The sequence below is a fragment of the Nothoprocta perdicaria genome, unplaced genomic scaffold, assembly GCF_003342845.1.
Source record: "Nothoprocta perdicaria isolate Ctin4 unplaced genomic scaffold, notPer1 scaffold_7, whole genome shotgun sequence".
Classification (NCBI taxonomy): domain Eukaryota; kingdom Metazoa; phylum Chordata; class Aves; order Tinamiformes; family Tinamidae; genus Nothoprocta; species Nothoprocta perdicaria.
Window position 1 is genome coordinate 1,919,645 of NW_020455976.1, and position 25,015 is coordinate 1,944,659.

General features: G+C 50.8%; 1 protein-coding gene across 2 annotated transcripts in view; it reads left to right on the top strand.

The window, feature by feature from the left end:
* SUFU (SUFU negative regulator of hedgehog signaling) overlaps positions 1 to 25,015 on the top strand; it is a 79,058-nt gene that overhangs the window by 53,226 nt on the left and 817 nt on the right. For both annotated transcript variants that reach the window (XM_026050533.1, XM_026050534.1), the window contains exons 9-11: positions 8,740 to 8,874; positions 10,087 to 10,225; positions 22,195 to 22,263. In XM_026050533.1, coding sequence (XP_025906318.1) covers positions 8,740 to 8,874; positions 10,087 to 10,225; positions 22,195 to 22,263 — 343 coding nt within the window. The remainder of the gene's footprint in view (positions 1 to 8,739; positions 8,875 to 10,086; positions 10,226 to 22,194; positions 22,264 to 25,015) is intronic.

Sequence of the window (25,015 nt, forward strand, 5' to 3'; positions counted from 1 at the left end):
ATCCACATTCTCTACACATACCCGTGGTGGCAAAGGCTAAGACATGAAAGGCACAACATTTAGTGTGGATGGAGTGATTTTGTAGGGCTTGTGGTTGGGTGCCTGAAATGGAGGACAACTCTGCAYGTAGATCTTGCTCTTTGGGTACCATCCTTGCTTGGGCTTGGTGAAGCTGGAGCTCTCTTCTGTCCTTTAGTGTAAATCTTGTGCAATCTAAGGCAAGTCATTTAGCTATTGAGCCTCAGCTCTGAATCTATAAAACGGGACTAATAACAATGTCATCTTCTTGAGGCCCACGAGGATAAATATGTTAACGATTACGAGGTGCTGGTTGATGGGAGCCAGGCTTGTGTGTAATCATATCCTGCACTGTACACATCAGACCATTAAATAGTAAACCCGTGGTACGTTGCAAGGGCCCTGTGAATAACTGGAGCATTAGGGGCTCCTCAGGAACTTGACAGAAGTGCTCTGTCAGGGCATGGCAAGTTGTTCCAAATCTGCTTTGCATGGGAAGCGCTGCAGAACCCCAGGCCATCAGATTTGCACCCAGCTGACATTAGGACGTTCGAGTCTGACGCAGGCTCTAATGGCTTCATGCAGAAGAGGAATGTGCTGTTTATTTACCATAGATTTGCAGCCACTGGCTGCYTTCCTAGTAGCTTGCTCTTCTCTTTTATCCTAGCCCCGCCAGCCACCCGCAGTAATCTATCAGGTTTAGGGCAGTCAACCTGTTCTGCCTTCAGTGGCACAAAGTAACACCAGAAACACTCCAACTTCCTAATATTTATTTGTAGAAAATCATGAGGATCTCTACCAACTTTCCTGGKTTTGCGCAGTTAGTTTCAGCACATGCACAAAAGCCTCACATTGTTTGTCTCATTGCAGATAGGGCTTAATTCAGTATTTTGGCTCCAGCAAAGTACATGCTTACATGTTAAGCATGCCTATTACCAGTTGTGCACCGTCCCAGAGTCCTAAAAAAAAGTTCCTTTGAGGAAAAGCTGGTTTCTGTCAAAACCCTGTTGGGCAGCTGAGCACTTTGATTCATTAGTGTTATTACTGTAGACTGTAGCCCTTTTTCTCCTAAGGATATGAATAAAAGCACTCTTAATGCTTGAAACTGCATTGGACATCTGTTTCTCAAAATGACTGTTAGCTCAGTTCATAAGCAGCCATTAAATCAGTTCATACGCATTAAACAAAAGAACATGTGAATTAATCTTTGGAAACGTGACTAATCATTTTGACCATAGGTAGCATAATACTCTTGATTACTCCTTGGAAAAATGAGGCGYGTGTGAATACAAATGTACTTTATAGTGTTGAGTTATTTACTTTTTAGGCCCCGTCAGCTTGGTAGGTGCTGTTCACACAGACAAAACCACAAGGCTCCCAGTCTCCAGAGCTGCAGCTTCTGCCCACGTTGGATATGGATAGGGGAAGTCTAGACGTCAGACTAAACACTGCTGCTGTTAAGATCTCAGTGGGCCAGAGGCTCCAGATGTCAAAGATCAGGGACACTTGTGGAGCCTTGCTTCGTTCCCTGTTTAATTTCTTGATGTCATAAATTCTGAGTCTTTTAATTGTCCCCAGCAATTAGTCCCTCTACTGTCCCGTGCGGTGGGTGAGCAGTATCTCCACCTCCGAGCTGAGGACGGAGGAGCTAATTTGCCACAGTTGCAGCGAGAGCCAGGACGGGGACAGGGGAATTCTTGACCTTTTCCTCTCCTCAAGGGTCCCCTTGATCACGCAGCGTTGCTGGAAGTGATGTTTTTCTGCCCCTTGGCTGACTCGGACAGCTCTCCTGCTCCTGTCTGAGCTGCAGAAAGGGAACCCAGAGCTAGCAAACCGCATGGCTGTGTACATTGGGGCTAGAATTATCCGTAATTGCTGCACTTGCCTGTGCCAGGACTCGAGTAATGCCACCCACGTCCCCGGTGTCTCAGGTGACCTTTCAGTAGTGGAGAAGGATCCACAAGCCTGTGTTTCTTTGACAAAAGACAACACTTACCCGGCTTCTCTCTGCTGTTTTTCTCTCTCCCTCTCCTCAGAAAGGCTGAAGCAGAGTGGTTCAACAGGCGGCTCACGCACAGTTCCCATATTTCTGTCTGGGATTTCCCAGAYACCAGTGTGCCTGATGCTCCCCCAGGATCAGTGGTGAGACGCTCGCGCGCAGTGGTCATTTGTCCGGGAACCTGGGACATGCCCAGATAGCTGAGATCCCCATCTGCATTCAATTTCCAGGCAGAAAAACAGGTTGAGTCTGAAGAGCGCTGAACATATGGTAGCTCTGTGCCCGTGTGCTAATTCTATCCAGCCCTGAACAATTTCCAGCTGTGTGGGGAATTGTAAGCAGGTTCCTGGCAAAGAGGCCAGGGAACAGCCCTCCGGCAGGTGGGGCTGGCAGGGCTGTCCTGCCTGTGACCTTCTGCTGCGCTGCACACCCAGCATCTCGGCTGGTTCCCCTCCCAACGTGGGGGGAAAAAAGAACTTGTGTCACTCTGGAAGCCCTCCTGGGATAACCCCGGAGTGGCTTCCAGCCTGCTCTAGCGCCAAGTTAGCAGATGAGCAACAACGCTGCCGCTTGCAGGCCTGGAGCCCACCCTCCGTAGCTCCTTTTACTGATAAATAGGCCGCACTGATTTCTGTTCTCTGTTGGTCAATGCTTTGGGTAGCACTAGGTTAATGCAAACTAACGGGCTCCGTGTGAGGAACTTTTTTGAGGAAGCTCTCGCAGTCAGAGTGCGGGCAGGTCTGCGCCGCGCAGCTGCGCTGGGTTTTGATGGCTGCTTTGCTTGGGCGGAGGGAAGCTGCTGTCTGCATAGCTGGTTTCCTGTCTTCGGTTCTTGGAGGCAGAGCATTTACTGAGAGAAAAAAACTTGCACATAAAGGGGAGCGTTTCAGTGTTCTCTGAAATTGTCTAGTTCTGGCTAGACTCTGCGATTCTGCAACCGCTAAGCAGTAAGTTTCCAATCCCGTCCTGCTTATTTAGGCATACTCCCTCCTCGAGCCGCCCTTCAGCGGTGTCTTGCTGGAGCAAGGAATGCTGGAGGGGGGAGGCCCTGCACTTCRGGGAGTGTCTCCTGGCCTGAGGCTGAGTGCCGGGTGACACGGCAGCGAATGGGACAGCAAATGTCTGGAAAACCCAGTGTYGGTAGAAGTGCATGGTGGTCAGTGTGTTAAGCTGCGCTTCTATAGCTTTCCCCGTCTGGGAATCCAGAAGTGCTTTGCAAACATTGACTTAATCCTTGCAACATCCCCGCGTGGAAAAATGCCTCAGCTGCGCAGAGAGGGAAGCTGGTGCATAAAGGAGTAGTTTGACTTTGTCCGTGAGGCTGCAGGGAGCCAGGGGCACAGCTTAAGTCTCTCAGTCCCAGTTCAGCTGTAGGTCTGGAGCAGTCTGGCCCCTGCAAACACTGACAGTAGTTATTATGCAGCTTTCCAGAGGGATATGCGAGTGGCAAGAAGATTGTTGCTGCTGGCATTGTCCTTGGAGCCCTTTGGTGCCAGGAAATGCATGCAGTGTATTTTTGCTGTCCGGTTTAACCAGGACGACGAGCACCCAGAGCGGAGTGCTGGAGCTGGCTTTGTCAGAGCGTGATCCCAGCAGCTCTGCAAAAGCATCCTCCCCGTTTCTGCACTTGCCTCTGTGCGGCTGTGACGTGTCCTGCTGGTCTGYGTGCCAAGATGCTGGAGGACTCTTTCCCACAGCTGCTGGTTTGCCCTTCAGGGGAAGCTGTGGGAAAGACGCTGGGAAATTGCTGGCACTTAGGTGATCTTTGGAKCTTCACTAAGGGATAAGCAAGTTTGAAATAGAGATTTCGTGGAGGGACACAACCTCTTCCTGCAGAGTCTGTTGTGAACAGCTTGCAGCAGCCTCTCCTTGAGGATTTCAGTATTTGGGAATGGGGAGGAATCATGCTCCGTGACGGAGCTTGAAAGGAAGTTGAAGTCTGCTTCAGTTACAGATCCATAGGACGAAGCACTCTGATCATAAAGCAAAAGGCAAATTCAAGAATAAATAAGATAGGATTTCTTAATCCGATCAACCTGGTTATTCTTAAATCCCATAAAACAACTGCCATCAGGACTGCTTGAAGAGAGGCTGCCATAAACATGACTTACAAGGAGAGGACATCCCAATTTTGCGCAACCCGGTGATTGCACTGGCCGTTTTCCAGGACCCCAAGGGCTGCTGCTAATTGGCATAAAACGAAGCAGGTTGCAGCCACCCTTATCCGTAATGCAAAGAGAGGGGCCCCAAGGAGAGGCTGCAGGTTCCAGCGTGCGGCTGCACCCATCAAGGAGGAGCGCAGCGCACGGGGACACGGAGCCTCCTCGGGCCCTTCCTACCTGTTGCCGGAGATTTAGGGAGGCCGTAGTCCATGTCTGAGCCGTTTGCAACAGTTTGACCACCCCTCTTGCAGAAAYCCTGCTTAAAATCAAATATGGCTGTGGTTGAGCTCAGGACTGTCGCTTTTCATTCATGAGATTTAAGACAAAACTAGCAATATCATTTCCTCCCTCTCCCCTCCACGCAGGAGCAGACTACTGGTGGAAACTGAAGCTGGAAAAAATAGTTGAAAGTCAGCTAAAGTCACCTTGGTAACTGCAGCAATACACTTGCCCAAAACAGGAGACATCAAACCCAACTACAAACAGCTTTAAAGAAACAAAAAGAATGTAATCATCTAAAGAATTAATCTGACAACTGCCCACGTTTACACCTCCCACAAGCTCCCAATCAGAGGGAAATGCGCTTTAATCTCCTCCAGCTCCCCTCCAGTTTCAGAAAACACTAGATATGCAGTCCTTAAACTGGGACATTTCCGGCATGCTGCTTCCATTTAAATCTACAGCTTTTTCCTAATGCAGCAGCCCTGGCTTTTGCAGACTTGTTTTTTCTGGACACTGAGAAACATGKTTTTTTTTTTGTGTGGGTTGGATGAAGCATTAAATCTGGAATAGGCAGAGTTTGCAACATTTTTACATGATAGTCAGCTAGATCTTAGTCATAACAATTTAAACTCCACCAGTTTTTGCTGCTGATTTATTTGGTGATGGGGTGGAGGAAGCAAAGGCGTACGGGTAACTGACAGTCGTAAAATCAGAGATGTTAGTCTTAAAGAACAAACTTTTTCTACGTTTCCTCCTAAAGCTGAAAACTACAAGCTGTGGCTGGCAGAATGTGTTATGACAGGAGTTTTTTATTAATGACACTCCAGAAGTCCCACCGACCCTTCATCTGGGCCATCGCCCTCTGGAAGTGTCCGTGTACAAGGATTTCCATTTCCCATGAAAGAATTTTAATGGATCTCGCAGAGTCCCCGTGTCATGATACATGTTCCAGAGCCTCAAACTCAGGGCTACTTTGTGACCTTCCTCGTGCACATTCTAAATGAGCATCTCCAAACATCTTTAAGCTTGTTAATTTTGAAAGCAGCATAGGAACATTTTTGTTTTGTTTTATTTTTATCAATTTACTTGTCTCAGGTTATAAAAGTAGTGAGGAAAGCAGTCCTCTTAGTGGAGGGTATGGACCAACTTATGGGTCCAACCGTGCCCACCAACTGGATTTGGGCATGGGGATGCTCATCACCTTCTCGTTTCCTTTGCATCCCAGAGAGGGTGCTTGGGGACAAAAGCTCCCTCACAAAACCACAGCAGGACCTGGGACCAGAGCCAAGTGCTGGGGGGTCCCTGTCTGGAGAGGTGGGACTGGTCCCCTCAGCTCCACAGCTGTAATTGCAGTTTCCACGAGGGCAACAAAGTGGATGCTACAGCACAAYTCTGAGTAGAGAGACTTGGGACCCCTTGAGCTGTGTCCAACCCTCACCATGCCCAGAAGGGACACCAAACTCTTCTTTAGAAAGGTAGAGCTAAGTTACTTCGTTTCTGCTGTTGCAGTTTCTCCCTTAACTTTATGTTGCTGAAATTGTGAGAGATCCACCAAAGTGAAACACGGAGACCGTGACTATTTTGGGAAAGTTTTCTGGAAAGGATTAATAATTTCATGTCATTCAAAGATTTAACTACCATTTTCCTTCGCTCCTTCACCCTTTTTGACAGAAAGGCTGGTTACTTATTAATGTGAAGTCATAATTATTGACAGCCTTAAAGCCATGACAGTTCCGTTTGATAGTTATACATTAGTCAACAGCTCCTCTTGAGCATGTAATGACAAACAGCGTTTGCTGTTTTTAATAAGAGGGGGAAGGCTTTGGCCCTTGCCTCCAGAATAGTGTCGTCATTCCCATTATTACATTAGCAGCCGGAGGCCTTTTCCCYCCAGGACCACGGCCCCGTTGTGCTGGCAGCTGTACTGCTAGCACGGGCGAAACTGAAAAGCCCCTTTCTGYTCCCAGTTTCATGGAATCATGGAATGCTTAAGGTTGGAAGGGACCTCAGGGGTCATCTAGTCCAACCCCTCTGCTCACGCAGGGTCACCTAGAGCACGGGGCACAGGGCTGCGTCCAAGCGGGTTTTAAAGATCTCCAAAGAAGGAGACTCCACAACCTCTCTGGGCAGAGAGGTTTGGAGCTGGTGGTCTTATTGAGATGTCTTCCCTGGGTTGTCCTCCTGCAGGATGAAGCTGCAGCCCTCGGGAGGTGGTGGCAGGGACCTGCCCAGCTCCCTTAGCCAAGGGGCCGAGAAGGGCACAGTGTCTTGTCCCTTGCAATATCTGTCCCTTGCCCTATAACTCCCAGCTGCTCCAGGGTACATGAACTCTGGGACGGCGTTTAATGAGCGCGAGCTTAGGGCCTGCATGAGAATCGGTGTCGCTGATGGCCCACCCTTTTGGCGGGCATTGATAATGAGTGATTGGGAGCTGTAGACCACAGGCCGACTTTCCCACAGCTCTCTGTGTATATAAGATCTGATAAGGAAGTTCAAGCAAAGCTTAGCTTAAGGTCAACTGATCATTAATCAACTGCACTTCTCAGGTAATCAGCCTGCAAAATGCTGGCCCACTGTAGCTTTCAAGGCCCCACCTACAAGGAGCTGTAAAGTGTTTGCTGAGCTAGATTAAACACAGCTTTAAGTGCCACCTATAGACTACAAAGCATGATGTGTCTCTGCACAGGGTTAACCCACCAGGCTGACACTGTGCTGACTGTCATCCCATCCCGCCCCACGCAAGCAGTATCCCAATCTATCCCAATCTACTGTGCCTTTGCTGGCTCCATTACAGCTTTTACATGTGCTTAAGGCAGAACCTGGGACATGCAGGGAGCTGAGCTGCTTTTCTTGGTGGTGGTTTGGGGTTTTGTGCATATGGCTGTCCTCGGTAAGCTGGATATTTGCAGGAGGACATGCCGAGTGTGGTATCCTCATTTTAGAGTGGGCAGTTGACAAGGACTTGGCGACTTGGCAAAGGCTGCTCTGGTTTGGAAACCACGCTGAACTCTGTTCTCATGTCTGCATGTCGTGGATGAGAATAATTTTGGGACAACGCCCATGCATAAAATCAAGTGGAGATAAGGAAATAAAATCTGAGGGTTAAGCTGATGCTTTACATTTTTTTCTATATACATATTAGAGGTGGATCCCATTTTGGGTACAAGAGGGAGCCAGGCATGTCGCAACCATGTTCACAAACGGAGCTATGGCCTGGTAGCCTTATTTCATTTTTGTGTGGCAAATTAAAACTATGTTATAATATGACATCTTTTTTTTTTTCTTTTTTCCCTTTTTTTTTTCTTTTTTTTCTTTTTTTTTCCCCTTTTTTTTTCTCTCAGCTCCTTCTTCCTTTCACTGTCCACCTCCTGTAGCGATTCTGTATTATAGAAACTCTCTCAAAAAAAGAAAAAGTCTTGCTTCTGTTGAATTCACATGGGTGACCAGGTCAGATAAATATAAACCATTTGTCAGACGCATTGCATTCATGGCATCCTCTAAAATGGTAAATTTGCTGAGCAAAAGGATCTGCGTCTTTCCTTCTTTATTCTGTACCATCAAATAAGGGGTCACCCTGCTGCTCTTTGAACATATAAAATGTTTATGATCAAGTATTTGGAGGTATACCTGTTTAATTATCTGGAGGATTCTGTCTGGCAAAGTTCCTAATCATGTAACAATCTAACCTTTAGTCGTAGCTTCACAACACGCTGCCCTTGCGGAAATGAATAAATGAATAAGAAAGAAGGTCTGCATTGTCTTAAAGTGGCCCCATTTCCTCCACAAAGGGAGAGCCATCTGCAGATGTCCTGCACATCACACACAGATTTTGTATTGTGACTGTTTCGTTYGAGCTGGTGGAGTGGAAGGAGATGATCTGGGAGGAATTGTAGGGATGTCTCGTGACCTTAAAAATGTTTAAGCAAGGGGAAAAGAGCCTGGACAGCTCTTCTAGGCAGACTGTTGTCTAAAAAAATCCCTGAATAGAAAACACAAGAGAAAACAACATGGTTTAGATAATTCTTCTAAACCATTTTATAGTCCTTCAGGATCTGAGTGTTATTTATCTTCAGTTTTTCACAGAAATATAATTCTTTTAATCTGTGAAGGCAAGCACCATCATTTGATGAGCCAAGTAATCAAATCAAGGTGAGAAAGTAGTCTGAGGGGACCTGCATCTCTGTAGGGGTCGGGGGCAACTCAGATATGCCTTGATAGCAGTTTGCTCCCTGTGTCCTTCTGTTTTTGCACCACCAGCCTGAATCACAGCAGAAACTGGCGGGTGCTTCTTTCATACTGCTAGCATCCTAAGTAYGGACCCTGTGTCTCTTCCCTTAGAAGCCGTAAGGACAGTTTAGAAAGCGAGAGCTCAGCAGCGATCATTCCTCACGAGCTCATCCGCACGAGGCAGCTGGAGAGCGTACACCTGAAATTCAACCAGGAGTCCGGAGCGCTGATTCCGCTCTGCCTAAGGTGAGTGAAACTCCCCTCATCCTCCTCGTCCTCCTCCTCTTCCTCCTCCTCAGCTCTGTGCTGGCTTTGCTTTGTAGCAGTGTTTCACCATGCACACATGCATGCAAAAGATCTTTAAAGGCCGGAGCTGAGATATTTGCCAAAACACATTAGAAGCAGATGATGCTTTGCATATGTGTTCATCATGGTAAAATTGTTTCTYGTTCTTTTTATTTCCTCTAGTGTATTCTGAGTGCTGAAACAGGACAGGGTTTGTATAGGATTTTTTTTTATTAGTTTAATGCTGACAACTCTGTGATAAACAAGGGATGCATTACAATTTTTTGTCACAGAAACCTTTTARGTTGTTAACTCTGGGTTGTGGACTTTAATACAAGTGTTCGTACAAAGCCTAGTTGCAGTCAGTTCCTGCATGGAAGTGTTTTGTAGACAAACTCTGCCAGTTATATATTGGAAGATACAAAACATTGTGTGCATGCTCTACACATTATCTTTTAAAGGTTCAGGTTGCTCATACCACTATCAGTGACTTTTCTAGGTTTTCACGTTTCAGTCAGTACTAATTTAAAAAATACTCATGCCAAGTGTTGTTATCCTTAACACAGAGATGAACTGCAGGATAGACACAAATGATTGCAAGTGATTGAATTAATTGGCTTAATGTGTTACGTGTCTGTGGAGCCAGAGTTATCAACAACAAGTGTACACTTGCCTGTTGAGAAATGCAGTGCGATAGTTAACATGAACGTATTTTATTCTGCATTTCAAATGTATTAGCAGTCAGTCCTGGTCATCAACCACAGCTCAGCTGACCAGAAATAATGCATCAGGCAACTGTGACTCAGTTGTTAGGCACCATATATCCTACCTGGAGTTTTTCCAGGTATGTACTGGAAGCAATTCATTGGTGTCTAGGAGACTGTGAGCCTAAATACCAGAGTCATGATTTGCCTTGTAAAAAGCACTGAATGAAAGGAAAAAAGAAAAAAAAAGATATTTTGATGGTCATGCATGTACTTCTTGCTTCAGTAGTGCAGATTATATTTGTCTAATGCCAGGGCAAGGGACCACCAGGTGCTGTGTCAGTGGATAGGTTTGGCCCCACTCATGGACCTGCTTGAAATACGTTTTCACATCTCACGTACTTCTCCGTCCCTTTGTTAAATGCAGCTTACAACGGCTTGGTTCACACTCACATATTTTATTCCACAGGGGAAGGCTGTTACATGGACGGCACTTTACATACAAAAGCATTACAGGGGATACAGCAATCACGTTTGTATCAACAGGAGTAGAAGGAGCCTTTGCTACAGAAGAGCACCCCTATGCAGCACATGGACCTTGGTTACAAGTGAGAGCTCCTTCCTTCTTTTTCTCCCCTGTCCTGCTTTCTGGTGTTCTGAAAATGATCCTCTGAAGGACTAGTGTGGCTTAAAAGTACAGCAAGCCTGTATTCCCTGCTGCAGCATCTCTGATGCTTCTTGCATAGTATTATCAAGTAGTTATATATGCAAAAAATAATATTGAAGTGTTGCTGTTTATATTAATGGTACTCAAAATGACAAGCAGTGGCTGGAAAGTTCTGAAATAGTCTGTGAATACAGGAGTGTCCATTTCCTGGAGYTGCAGAAAACTTTGCAGGCTGTATTTACTTTGATTTATTCCCTAAAGGAATTTGGGGAGGCAGAGTGGAATGACCTAAACCAGAATGGAGGCAGGGCRGAAGAGCTAGCAAGCAGATCTCAAGAGAAAGCTGTGGGACTTTGATCCTTCAGAGTCAGGATCTCAGGTTTACATCATCCTTTAGAGGAAGCGGCACACAAAGCGCTGCCGTCTTTGCTTCTGTTGCTCTCCTATTGATTCCTTGACAAATGCAGCAGTTACTTGAAGCACCCACACAAYTTCTGTCCTCACAGTCTTTCTGTACAAGGGATTTTCCTTGGAAGGTCCCAATCTGCTTGGTGTTGAGGGTATTCTCTACTGATGCACTGATGGTATGAGGCCTTAGTGCAATTCTGACCTTTAATTTCTTCCTGATTGTAAACTTATGTGGAGAAACCCATATCTGAGAGCCTCTAGACATGCAGTACTTTYCTGCCTTCGCTGTTGCTATAGCCTTCCTCCCTCTCCTATTCCTAAGGCAAAGGTCTGTCTCAGACCTGTAGATTACAGAGTGACAATTAACCTTCCAGTGACTTGTTTTCAAGGTATTCCGCTGCCTGTGTTCATAAGTCTGGAGGAGATCATGCCAGGAAATCTGTGAGACTGGTGAAGGAGCTGATCTTGGCTAGAACCATTTCTGTGTAGGGATTTTCAAAGAGGTTGTGGGCTTTGATTGCACGGACTGGGAAAGGCAGCACTCCTGTAATGATTAACAGCAAACGGTCAGGTTTAAGGGTGGGTCATCTGCTCTTGGCTCCTGTGCCTGCCAACACATGATACACAGGATCTCGTGACTGTGTTAACTCCAAACATAAGAGTGTTTGTTTGCATTTACATCACATTTTGAAGTGTATTGATGTGTAGAGTAGTCAGGTAACCTCTAAACAGTGAAGAATGGCAATGATTAGGTCACCATTCAGACATGTAGCTAACATTAACCCGTTTGCTCCTGGTTACTTTTGTGCCTGTTACTTGTGCACTGAGAATTAGATAAGTTTTTCTAGTAAACAGGAGGGAAAGGTGGGAAATTTGTGGCTCCTGCAAGGTGGGGAGAAGCACCTTCCCCATCTTGTCTCCTGCACAAGGTAGATGTATCAGAGCTTCTCTTCTTGGGTGACAGCTCTGCTGCTGGCTCCTGCCCTGTCCCTGCGGTGGGAGCCATGGAGGAGAGCGCGGCTRGGGGAGGCAGGGAGGCTGGAAGCAGCCGGGGACGAGAGGAGGAGCACCCGGTTGTGCGAGATGCATGGGGGAGTGTCGGAGGCCCTTGGCTCGCCGTGCGATGGGAGGCTTCGTGTGGCTTCCGCAGTCCCTTGTGGAGCCGGAGAAGGGGGAGGGAGGCTCGTGTGGCTGCGCTTCAGAAGGGAAAGGAGCTGTGGCACCCRCCATTTCCAAGGAATTGGAAATCCAAGGAACCGAGGAACCAAATTCTTTTCGGTTCAATCCCTCAGCTCTGGGCTGGCCCAGCTGGCAAGGCCGGCGAGGCCTCCCGAGCGAGGCCCGGAGAGGATTCGCCTCCTTCCTCGCTTGGGAGCGCAGGCCCCGCGACGGGCTGCGGGGAGAGTTGGCAGCTCGGAGCAGATCCCTGCGACACAGGGGCTGTTGCAAAGGCAGCTAAGCCAAGGGACTACATAGAGACAAGGAAACAGGAGGCCTCTTCTCCTGTGGGCTTTTCCCCATCCTGGGGAAGGAACAAGGAGCCGGAAAAATCCCATCCGCAACTGAACGACAGGCAGAGCCTGACTCCTCTTGGGCCCAAGCTTTGGTGCAGCGAAAGCCCAAACCTGCAGACTAAACACAGCACCTCCTGTTTACATCTCACAGGCTGCAGTGGAGCCAGGCCGGAGAGGAGCCGCGCGGGCCAAGCCGGGCCCAAACCCGAGCCCAGGGCGCTCCGAGGGCCGCCCCGCGGATGACAGGAGTTTGGCAGGTCCYGGGGCCGCTCCTAGCAGACAGGTGTCCGTATCAGCGCCGCAGCTGGGACGTGGCAGGAGCCGTTTTAGCAGCCTCAGCAGAAAAGGCAGGGAGTCATTAGACCGCAGAGATTATCCGCCCCGCTTCTATCAACAGCCTTTCCAGGTCACGTTTGAGGCATGTTAGTAGGGGAAGCCTGTCCTGCTGCTGCCCATGCTCTGGGGATGATTAGATTATTTCATTTTCCAGAGCTGTCAAATTGGCACGTTTCCCAAGTATTTGGATTTTTTTTTTTTTCATTTAAGTAATATTTAATTAGTTCTAAGAAGCTAAATTCTATTAAAGGTCTAAGCATGTCAGGCTGGTTTATTTCTGCACTTCTTCCACTGTGTCATGTATTGTTGAATAGGGAAATTGCTTTGACTCAGGAAAGTACAAACACATTCAAGAAGTCCCCCTTGTTAACACTAGGCTCCTGTTTATATGCCAGTTACCGTGGCAAAGTCTCTGATGTGTAACACTCGCATTAACATTACACATGATCAAAGGCTTCTGCAGGTCTTTCTTCCCTGCCCCCTTCCCAGGCAGRGTGACAGCGGTGCCCTGAAACTCGGCTCCCTCCGCACGTGTTGGGAGGCACCCGGCCCTGCCTTGCAGGGTTAGGGGTGCCCAATGTGCAGGCAGGCTCTGATATTAATGCCCCAAAGTGGCGTTCGTAATCGTGGGGAAATGTCCAGGGTTTTGGGCYCAACATCTGGGCCACGCCAAGCTTACAAATCGGCATGGATCAGCCAGGCTTGTCCCTAAACTCACCCGAAGCAAGGTGAGCGTGCGCGTGTGTTCTCCCTCCCCATCTGCCTTGTGCTCAGGCAGGTGATGGAGACGCTCTGTTGAAATGTGTTACTGATCAAGCCCTTCCCAATAAAGTTGCCTGAGCCTTTAATACATATTAATATTATCCTGGGGTAGTTTGTGTCAAAGCCTGTCAGCATGCATCATCCTTTGGGAATTACCATCATTAAGTCTCCAGCGCTGGGAGTCAGGACATGCTTCTGCAAAGCTCGCCTGCTTTTATGTGGAGCCCTGTGCTCGGCTCGCACAAAGTAGACTCCTCTCCCCTCCTACCTTGCTCACCTGGACTGCTTACTCTCCCCAGAGGGGAGAAGGAGGTTTGTTCAACACTACCTTCAGATAATTTCTGCTCCTGCTGCTTTAGGCAGTCATTGTTCTAGGGGAGATGACATTCAAGCCTTTGATCATGTGCAACATTCGTGTTGTGCTTCAGATATTGCTGCAAACCCTGACATACAAGCCAATATGCTGCACTGAAAACAAACCTATAGCTAAAGAATTCTCCTTAACTGCAAAATCAAGCAGCCAGGATTTATGAAATAGCTCAAGAAGAGTCTCTGCAGTTTAGGCTTGACCCTGTTACACATGTGCATTTCAATACATAATCTAACTGAATGGTGCTTTGTATTTTTCCCAAAGGATGCTTGCCTCATTCAGTACACAGAGATGGAACGTGGTTTGGGGGTGAATCAGGGCTGCAGAGCAGACTCTCGCCTGTAGGACTTACATTTCATTTGTTTATCAAAATTAGAAGGTGTCTAATGAATGAGGCAGGTAGTTGCAGAAAAATCACAATAGTCTCATGGTGAAGCCTATTAAATGTTGCCCGGGAGAGCTGGATCCTGTCCCTGCCTCTGCTCCAGTGCCCTTTCTCAATGCTATTGCACCTTCTCAAGCCCAAATGTTCACAGGTGTCTGCTGAGTTTGCCTTCCTCAGCTTCTGGGTGCCTCACTTGAGACTCGTGCAGAAAGCCCTGTGCCCTCCAGTGCTGCGGACACTGGAAACTGGGGCCCTGCCAGTCTTGAGCTGGGCACCCAAAGCAACGGACATTTGGACTCGATTTCCTCTTCGCTTGTTTTCCTCTGTTACGGAAGAACGTCCCGTGCAGATGAATTCCGCGTTTGCGAGCTCTGCAGCAGCAGCTGAACCGCAGGGACGAGTCCCTCCGCGCGGGCAGGGAAGGCTCGCTCGGCGGTGGGCGGGCRGCCTGGGAGCCGAGCGCCCGTGTCAGCTCCCTGCTCTTGCATTTTTGCCCTGTGACCGGGTCGAGTCGCTCAGCTTCTTGAGGCCTCCCTCCCCCATATGGGACGGGGAGAGGGAATGTCGCTGCCTCGCCGGGATGGGAGGCTCGGAGACGGAGCGTGCCGAGGATAGCGAGATTAGGTGCCGCGAACGTAATCCCTGCTGGCAGCCGTCGGCTGGAGCATGCTGAATAAAGGGGAAGAGAGGAGGAGGGAACGAGGAAACAACTTGAATGATAATGAAAAGAAATGATGACTAATGCTGCACACGGGGAGCGGAGCCATCCCCAGGCCTGAGCAGGGCCGAGGTCTTGTGGGAGAGGAACTGCAGGCGATCCAGTGATTACAGATTTGCCTGGCGGTGTGGACGAGCACCGGGGCCAAACGCAGCGCTGCGCAGGCGGTCGCGATCCGGGCATTTCCCGGATTTGGAATGCCTGATATTGCCGGTCTCCAAACATGTTTTTTTTTTTTTTTTTTTTTTTAACAGGTAATTTCCTCAGTTTCTAAACAAATCCCGTTAGGCAGATGGAGGCTGTGGCTCGTTTGTAGTTGGCACCCTCTGATTTTCACACGACCTGCAAAGCTCACGGCGGCAGCAGGACTTTATCCTCTGGCACCCACYGCTCTTGGGGGACACTGTGCTCAGCTCCCATGCAGATACCGTGTGGATGTTGAGCCTGTGGAAATGGGATTTTAATCCCGTCTCCCTGCCCTTTCTGTCRCCTCCCACTTTGGCCTCTGATCTGCCCTCCATCCTGTTTTTCTGTGTCTTTGTCTTCCCCTCATCCTGGCCCGGCTTTGCTTTTCTCTCCTCCCCTTCATTCAAGTTGGCAAATTCCTTCTCCTCCTCCTCCTCCTCCACACTGCCTGACTTCCAGCAGAAACGCTGAGAGCCCTGGAGAGGTTCCCTGCCTTTAGTCCTGATGTGCCTGGTGCCATAGCAATCCCTCGGCACTCGCAGGAATTGTTGGGGCTACCTCCAGCTGGTGCTGGGGCAGAGCTGCGCTGGGCTGGGCTTGGTGAAAAATTTTCAGTGAAAAATAGAGTTTTTGGTGCATTTTTCCTGCTTTTCCCTGAAAGGCTATGGAGAAGCAGTGACTTAGGCTTCTGACTTGGCAGAGCCTTCTTGTAATTGGGAAAAATATTTTTCCTTGACCTCTGGTCATTTTTTGATAATCTTTGTTGCTCCCCGCTGCAGGGGCAGTCTCTGGGCTTTGCAGCAGAATGGGCATGTTTGTTTGTTAACACTGCTGAAAAGCACTTTTTCTAAAAATCCTCTCTGAGATGACTTGATTTCTTTTCCCCTGAAACCTTTAAGAAAACCAGCACCAAGACATCCTGCATGGAAAAATAAGTGGAGGCTTACGACAGCAAGGTCAAACTTTTAATAGAAAATGTTAAATAAACCTGCTGGTAGACAGGGTAGATACGTGAAGCCTCGATGAAGCATCCAGCCTCAGGAGCTATCAACATGCTCTATCTGTGCTGGCAGTCTGGGGGAGATTACTGTGAGCAGGGTCATGGGGGATGAGCCATTCTTTTGGTTTGGCAACCTAAGTGAAAAATCTGGGGAAGAAACTCAGACTGAGCCTGATCTTTAAATATTTTCAGTTTTTCTTGCTGAAACAAAAGCCTTAGACCAAAAGCTGGAAAAAAAATCCTTTTGTGTTGAATGAAACCAGAAATAGAAGGTTTTCTTTAATAAAAACAGTGAAAAAAAAAAACCCTAGTTTTGCAGAATGGAGCCGGAGTTGTTAGAAGTTTTGCCTTCTCTGGTCCATGTTTGAGGGATACAACACTCAGCCCAGGATATGGGAAACTCATGTTTTATTCTCTCCCTTTTATTTGAAACCCTATTTCTGCGCCTTGGCTTAATGGGCACCACAGCTATAGGGTATTTTGTTGTTTTGGGGTTTTTTTTTTTTTTTCCTCCTCAGCTCATCCAATTGGAGTTATTCCACATCATATAAAACATGGAATTAGTCACAGAGACAGCRAGCACAAGAGAATGACTCTATTCCGGTAGAGTTGGGACATTCCCCTGGAAATGAGCACATCTGGTTCTTCTCTCAGCTATAGCACATGTTAAATCATTTATGCATATTGGCATAGTGGCAGCAGCGGACGTTCAAAGCAACCTTCCTAAGAGTCCCTCTGATGCTCGAGATGCTCTCCTGTAAGTGGCAGGTGTTGAGCTGAACCTTCTCCTGAGCGCAGGGGATTGAATTGTGTTTTCCTCACCTTTGAGTAGAGGTGCKGCACCTCGCTCGGTGGGTTTAAGGGCACCTCCTGAAGGCTGTATGGTTTAAGTCACATAAAACTGCAACCTGCTCTTCCCTAAAGCAGTTTGAGGAATATAACCCAGCAAAAAATGCTTCTTCTTAATCTTTTTGGTGACTTCCTCCAAATTCTTCAGTAGATTTAGAGCTATCTCAACTCTTTCAGGTTAGCTTATCTCCTTCCCTCAATACTCTCCAGGCCTCTCCACATGCTCTTCTTTCTCATTGTTGAATGAGACACCAGGAGAAAATTACAGGAAAGGTAAAAAAAAAAAAAAGGCCCATGAGGTCATCTTGGTGGTCCCCAGGGAATGACGCATCAGCTCTTCTGCAGCCTGTTCTCTAGTGCTTTGCCCAGGCTAGTTTTGGATGATTCAACTTCTTCCATCCTGTTTAAGCAGACTGATTATCCCACAGCCTCGTTCCCCTCCCTTGCTGCTCAGAATACTCCTCAGCTGGCTACTTGCTGTGGCTTTTCTTCCTCCTAAGTGGAACATTCCCCGAAATGCCTGTTCTTCCTGAGTGTTTTCACTCTGAAAAAATTTGGTGTTGCCTGACAGCTTGGCTCGGCCATCCCCATCCGAGCCAAGCTCCGTGTTCCCGGGAAGCAGTTGTGCCTGGGAGGCGGATCTCGCCAGGCTGGGCTGTGAGGTGTCCGGCTGATTGCAAYTAGCCCTGGAGTTGGGGAAGTTATGGAGAGAGCTGGCGTGGCCGAAGTTCATTCAGCAGCTTCATACGCTGCTTCTGCTCGGGTTGAAACACCACTGCGTGAAGCAATAGGGTCCCTCCGGCATCTGAGTGGATGTTTTCCCTTTACAGGAAGGGTTATGAATCTCCAGGAAGAGTAACGCTGGAATTTCCCATTAAAGGTGTTTGCTGCAATACCGGTACCTTTGAGGCTGTAAGGAGAGCTGTGGTGACAGCAAGGGGAGCTCTTCAAACAGTGTCCAGCCTGGGCACGGCATAAATGCAGTGAAAAGACCTCAGCCCTGAACCACTTGCAGCCCCAGTCCACAGAAGGCCAAGGCAAGGGGAGAGCAGAGGGATGGCCTGTGGGGTTTCCATGAACCAAAGCATGATTTATTAGGGGTTATTATCGGTTATGTTTCATTTCAGAGTGGAACACAGATGCCGATTAACTTCATTTTTGCAGGAATTAAACTGGAACCGTTTCAGCACAAAGGGCTACTACCGGTTGTAGGGTATTTGCAAGTGGAACAGATGCCATGCGGCTTAAGGAGCAGCTGCTCCACCCCGCTCAGCGGAGCACCTGGACGGCTGAACACTTTCTTTAGGGTGGTAAATTTACCCGGGGGTTTATTGCAACGTGTCCCCACCTCCTCTGGCTGAGCCCATCTCTGTACTAAGTCCAGCACTAATAAAACATGGTTTCTTTTCTGTGACAAGCCTATTAGAAAAGCAAGTGGCAGTGTTTAATGCAAACAAAGCACTAGGGCAAAGTGTAGGTTGTCTGGCTTGTTCCTAGATAGGCAAGAAAAATGGGTATTATTAGCAAAAGCAGCCACGCTTAATCATCGCTGGGTAATCACTTGGGTCTTGCCATGGACGAAATGCCTTCTGAAGGTGGGCAGAGCTGCAGCCAGCTTCTTAGCCCAGCTTCTTAGCCCGGCTTCTTCCCTGCTCCAAGGTTTGCCAGTGGGGCCAGGCTGTCAACGTCTGGGTGACCTGCAGCCCCAGCCACCCTGTCCCGAGCTGAGGATTTCCAGCCTCGGTGGTAGGATTGAACACCACAGTGAGACACGTACTAGGTGCTACAGGCTGCTTATAAAGTTTGTAATACGTCACTAAGCATCAGCTGCTTTCAGAGGTGGATGAACTAGTCTAGAGCGCCGTGACCTTGTGGGCATTTTTAGATGTCTAGATCCTGTTTTCATGCACTCACAGCTGCGTTCCTGCAGCAAGCCACGGTACAGGCTTCTCAGCTATGTGCAGGTACAAAAGCTTCCACGCAAGCTCCTTCGCTTGACCCTCAGGCGGGTCCTGCAGGTAGGGAGCAGGTTGCAGCGAGCACGGGTGGGACTTGCCACGAGAGGGAGACACGATGCAGGCGGCCCGTGTGTTCCCCAAACACCTCCACCTGTGTAAGGCAGCATAGCAGGGTATTTTGTAACGTGTCTGGACACCTATAGCTTATTGGAGAGGCCACGAGAGCCTGGACTTTGGACCCTAGGTTGTGCAGTAGGAACGTGGGCTGGAGAGAAAAGCGGGACTTGCCTTGGCCAGTCAGTGCTCCCGTAGCCACAGCACACGAGGCCTCTTGTTCTTTGGGGAGCGAAAAASCTGCTTCATCATTCTGATCTCTGAGCAGTGTCCTGTTGATAAGATCAGTTCACAGCAGCAGAGGAAAACGCCAGATTCAGGTCTGAAATATAAAGTGAACGGGGCCTATTTGTTTAATTTGAGCTTCTAAGGTTTAAATCCCGAAGGAAATTAAATTAGGTGCCTAGAGCAACGGCAGTCTGTCATGTTTATTTGCTGGGAATGTCACCTTTAATATCATGCATATATAACGTGTGTGTGTTAATGTAATGGGGTATCACACTGTGCGGGAGCAGGCATGCTGCAGGGGCTGGAAACCTGAAATATAGGGAGGGAGGCAAGCTGCGGCCGGCCGGGATTTATCCCCATCGCCCTCGGTGGGACAGAGCCTCGCTGTCGGCGTGACCGGCCGTGCTGCCCTTGGGCCCTTGCACCGGCAAGGGGGGAGGCAGGGAAATCTCACCTGGATGCGGAGGCAGCCCCCCCGGCGGGCTGTGGAGCCCTCTCCAGCAGTCCATGCATGGGGAGCATCCTCGGGAGGGCCGGTCTCGTGCGCTGGGCCCCCAGGTCGCTCCTGCACGTGGCTGCACTCGGGAGTCTCCCCGCTCCAGCAGCTTGGGGGGCCGGTTCCCCAGCAGTGAGGCCGGGGGGCGGTCGGGGTTGGGGTGTCGCGGAGGCAGCGCAGCTCCGCACTCCTCTTCCCCGCTCTGAGGGGGGTTTAGCTGGATTAACAGAATCCCCTGGCCGGCAGCAAGCGGCACGTGGGCTCAGCCACCTTGGTTGCAGCCGGGTCAGGGCTCGCTGCAGTGCTGCACGTCTGTCCCTAGCCTGGGAGGCTGTGTTGGGCCAAGACGTGTCCTGTCCTTCACCCTCTCCAACCTGGGCTGTTTACCCACGCACAGCCCGGCTCGTTTTCCACCACCCTCGGAGCAGCTGGTTCCCGTTTCCCATTCCCTTGCCTCTGGCACCTTGGGAACGCCCAGGGGTCTTCCTGCTCAGCGTGGCTTTTAGTCCTTGCCAGGAGCGTGGCTCCTCGTTCCTGCTCTCTCACCCATCCCAACCTCTGGCGTTTGTGCTCATCCGCGCATGGCTGCGTGTTCATTTCCTCCTTGCCTGATTGCTGCAAATACCAATTCCTCCTCCTTTTTCCGGCTGCTCGCTCGATTTTGATGTCTGCCAAATTGTTCTCATTCCCTCACCCTCAGCTCCGCAGAATCCGATCTGCTCCGTGCAGGGCCCCAGCTCCCACCCAGCGCTTCCTTCTGAGCTCGGCGCTCGGGTGGCCCTTCTGCCTCCACGTGCAGTTACAGTCTAGTAAGTCTGCACCGTGCGCAGTGGGTCTAGTCTACAGACCAGTTACAGCCTCCTGCAAGGAGACTGCAGTGGTTTGCAGCGGTCCGACGTGTTTCAGGGCAGTGTTTCTCAGCTTGCCAGTCTGCAGCTTGGTGCCAGGTTGCGGCGTCCTGTCCAAAGCAGCAAGCTCCTGGCTCGGAGCTAAAGCAAGGGTATTTTTCCAGGCTCGAGGTAGGATCAGAGGGACCTGGTGCTGCTGCCTGCAATAGGGAGGTTGTAGTTCCCTCAGCCCCAGGGAATGTGTGTGTGCTGGCAGCAGGAACATGGCAAGGTTGAAGGGAAGTGGGGTCACCTTGGAGCAATCAGGTCGGGGTTTGTTTTTTCTGGGTCACTTCCCTTACGAATAAGAAGGGAGACTGGTCTTCCCTTTCTTGGTCTGTCCTGTTGCCCAGTCATGTGTCCCCAGAGCAGCCCGCAGTGTCCCGTGCTTCCACCGAAGTTGCTGGCACCAAGGGACGAGGTTCCCGCCCTGCCATGGGACAGCCTGGCTGCTCATCTTCCAGCTTGGAGCTAGAGGAGGCAGCAGAAATGGGGCAGTGGGCTCCCTCCGTGGTCCATGGTYTCTTCCCTGGGAGGGAGCGCAGAGCTCCTGCCTCAGGCAACAGGGAAAGGGAGAGGTGAGAAGCACGGATGGGAGTTGATGCTTTGGGATGGAGAGCGGTGCCTGAGACAGAGGAMAGGGTGGAGCGAAGGAAGGGAAGGAGGAGCGGTGGGGAAGAAGCAAACCTGGGGGCTGAAATGGCAGGAATCTGCTGGATGCTGCTGCAACCGACCTCCCGGGAATGCGGCTCCGACGCCCCCTCGCCGCGCGGGGACGTTTGCCTCGTCCTGCAAGCGCCTCCTCGCCTGCCGTGCCCCGCAGCTGCCCTGCGTGCAGCTCTGGCCTTCACGGCTGTTGTGAGGAGAGGCAGAACGTGTTTGTTTTTAGCTAGCACACGTTTATTTAAAGAGGGTGGGAGTTCTTTTTCCCCTCAAATTCCTGGGGCCGGTTTGCTCCCTGGCGTCTCTGGTTTGTGTGGCTCGGGGTCCTCGGGGGCCACGAGCAGCGGGGGCCCTCGCTGGGGACTCTGACCTGCCAGAAGCAGCCCCTTTTCCAGGCCAGCGTGTGCCAGCCTGGCCTTGGGATGAGCCAGGAGCTTTCCCAGCAAGGCACRCGGGGTCAGCAAGTGAGGGACAACCCGGAGCAGGGAAAACCTGCGAGGTTGGGGAAGAGCAGAGYGGGTTTTCGGAGGCTTCCAGGTCCTACCGCAGGCACCCCCTTCCCCAAACCTTTCACTCGCCCAAACAAGTGCCCTTCATCTGCCCACGGGACCAGCTCCGTGCCTGTTTCAGGCTTTCCMTGTGCTGCTGTTTCCCAATTAAACCGTGAGCTTAACTTCCATGAATCAGATGAAAGCGGCTCTGTCTCCCACTGTCTTTCTGGCCGATGTTATCTTGACCCCTTTTCCTCCTTTCCCACTCTCCCTGTCTGAAGCCGAGCCTCTAATTTTAGATTGAGGGGGATAATTGAGGGTCCAAAAAGATTGCTGTATAATTTTAACATTTTTTGCAGCGGTTGGGGTGGGAGGCAGAGTTATGAGCTGCCTGCCCTCAAAGCCCTTGTGTTGCGGGAAGGAAGGACACAGGGGAAGGAGCAGGGAGCCGACAGAGCTCTGCTCTGCGCAGAAGCAGCCCTGCTCCTTGGCACTGAGCTAGAACTGGGAGTATCAAAGCTTAAACAACTGCTTTTCCCTTGCAGATCCTCTTGACCGAAGAGTTTGTAGAGAGAATGCTGGAAGACTTGGAAGACCTGAATTCTCCGGAGGAAGTAAGGCCGGGGGTCCCGTGCCGCCCCGGTGCCGAGGCACTGAGCGGGCTGCACCGGAGCCCCACGCTGCCTGTGGTGCCCCGGGGCACCCCAAATTCCCTGGCACCATCTGCCCGCGCTCGGCTCCGCGCAGCGCCCGGTGCTTTCCCACGGGCTGGCAGGCGGGAGCCACGGGAGCAGCGGGAGCTTTGCAGAGCTCTGCTGCGCCGCGCTGAGCTTCCCCCCGCCATGTGAGCCCTTCCTGGGGAACACTTAGCACCCTGTCTCCCATGCACGCCGTATAAATATTCTGCCCCGCTTCAAAGAGCGCTAGCAGAAATGACATGTAATATTTTTAATCCCATTTTTTACAGCTCCCTGCAGACTCTAAAGAAACTTTCCTGGGCTGGTGGAGCGGCCCTCCCGTCCCTCAGCCCGCTCCCCTCCCCCAGGAAAATCTCAGGGCTCTAATTGTTTAATCCTGAGCTGATTTAATGCCAGGGTGTTCTTCCCTGTGCGAGCGAGGGAGCACACTGCTGGCCGTGCGGTGACTTTCAGGCCGGCTTTTATCCAGTTAAACCTAATCCCAAGCTCATTTTGGCCGGTGACACGGACGGCCAGGAGCGCCCGCTGCGAAGGGCCTGGGCGGCCCGTGCGCTCTTGCACAGCACCAGGACTCGAGGCAGCGGCCGCAGCAGAGCAGGCRCTGGGGTCTGAAGTGCTGCGACTTCCCTGAATTAGAAAGGAAAAAAATAAGCACATGCACAGGACGGCTTCTCCGAGAGGATTGCTTTGGAAGCACTTCTGTTTATGAGAAGGAAATGCTTTGGATGAAATGTGATCTCTCCGCATCCAGATTCCTCCCAGGGTTTGTGAGCTAGAGGATCCCAGTTTGGGCCAACTTGGTGCGTTCCTCAGCAGCCCTAGCTGGTTGCTGCTGACGTTCATGCGATAGAAGGAAGCCCAGGCAGAGAGGCTTTCCTTGGCTTTGTAACGAACCACCAGTGGAAACTGAAATTAGCACCGAATTAGCTGTCTGAGCAGCTTTAGCAGCCCCCAGGCTCTCGACTTGCCCCTCCCAGGCCTGTAGGACCACCAGATTATATGGTACAGGCTATATATACATGGACCTGAGGTTAAAAAAGCAGCCCCAAGTGGGGCTCGGGCCGTTTATGTTTCCTAGAGACTGGGGGTGGGAGTTTCTGGTAGTCGTTACCCTGAACCGCCAGCCCAGCACACTAAGATCAGCGGGGACCAACTGCAAAGTTGCCCTCWTACCCGAGCTGCAAACGGCGTGAGTTCAGAAGCAAATTCGGAACCTGTTAGAGCGGAGCAGACAGCTGGAGGGGAACTCCTTTAGCAGGAATCTGCCACTGAGAGTATGTTAATGGCCTCCGGAAACATGGGTGCTGTCAGGGAGGACAGCTAATGGGATAAAGATGGGTGATTCACCCCTTACTCTCCCCTTACACCAGCTCTCTAATTTTCCTAGCCCCTGTGTAGCTCGCGGCACTGTTGGCCTTGCTCTGAGGACTCTCTCAGGAGAGGATCCCTCTGTAATCATCCCGATTTAGCTGCTTTGGGGCTGGAGGGTCGTTGCCGGTGCAGGATCCTACCTAGATACCCCTAGCCTCCCATTGGGGTGCCAGCCGATGGCAGAGGCTTAAAAACAARGTCATTCTGCAAACTGGGCTCCAGAACTGTCCCCAGGTGCTGGGCACCCTCAGGGCTGGCAGTGGGATTGCCCGAGCCGCTGCTCCAGACCCCTCCGTTGTCCGGCCCGGCACGGGGCACGTCCGGAGCCCAGAAGGCTCCCGGTAGCCTGTACAAGCCTCAAACGCAAACAGCAGCTTTAAATATCCAGGCTGCCATTCTGCCACGTAACGTTTTGAAGCCTTTACTAGCTCTGCATCTAGGGTGTTTGCATTCTTTGGACTTTTTCCACTCCCAGGCAAGTCTTCGCCAGCTCAGCAGTGAGAACAGAGTTGGAGCGTGGTGGAGAGGGGACTTTTCCGGCTCTGGGATGTGCTCCTTCACCCCACAGCAGCCCCACAGGGCGCCTCCCTCCTTGCGGGGCCTTGGCRCAAGAAGGGAAGGGAGGACGTGGTCCACGTTAACCCTTGCAGGGTGCCACCTCCTCTTGGTTTGGTCCCCCTGTCCCCTGTCCCCRCCAAAGCTGTTTCTGAGGTGCCTGCAGGGGTGCCCGGGCCCTGCTCCCGCGCGGCTGTCACAAGGGCGTCCTGGCCCTCCATCCTGCGCGGGGTCTGGATGCTGGACTGACTTCCCAGCCAAAGGCAGCGTGTCAAGGGAACGTTTGCCAGAGGCAGCGCTATCTAAACCAGACCAGGGCGCAATCCCACCGGGATTCACCCCAGTAAACCGGGCCTGTGTGCGCTGGGACGGGTGCTTGCACAAGCACCCGAGCAGCGGAGYGGGCGCCGCGGCCGCAGGGCCCGGCCGCGGTCCCGGCTCTCCCCGGCCTTTCCAAACCCTGCCGCTGCTCTCACCTTGCAGAAGGGAGAATTTTAAAGCCTCCCTAATCTCCTCTCTAAAGCAAACAGAGGGATCCTGGGGCCGAGGGGGAGCGGGAGGGAAGCGGACGCGGTGAAGTGGGAGGGGAGAGGCTTGGGAGTTGCAAGTTTTCACCGAGATCAGGGAGGGGAAGTGGTGATGGGAACAGTCACCCTGCAGAACCCATCTGATGAAATAAACAGCGCTGGGGCCGAAGGCTCGGAGCTTTACTTTGGCAGCCGAGGCCCAGACCACATTATCT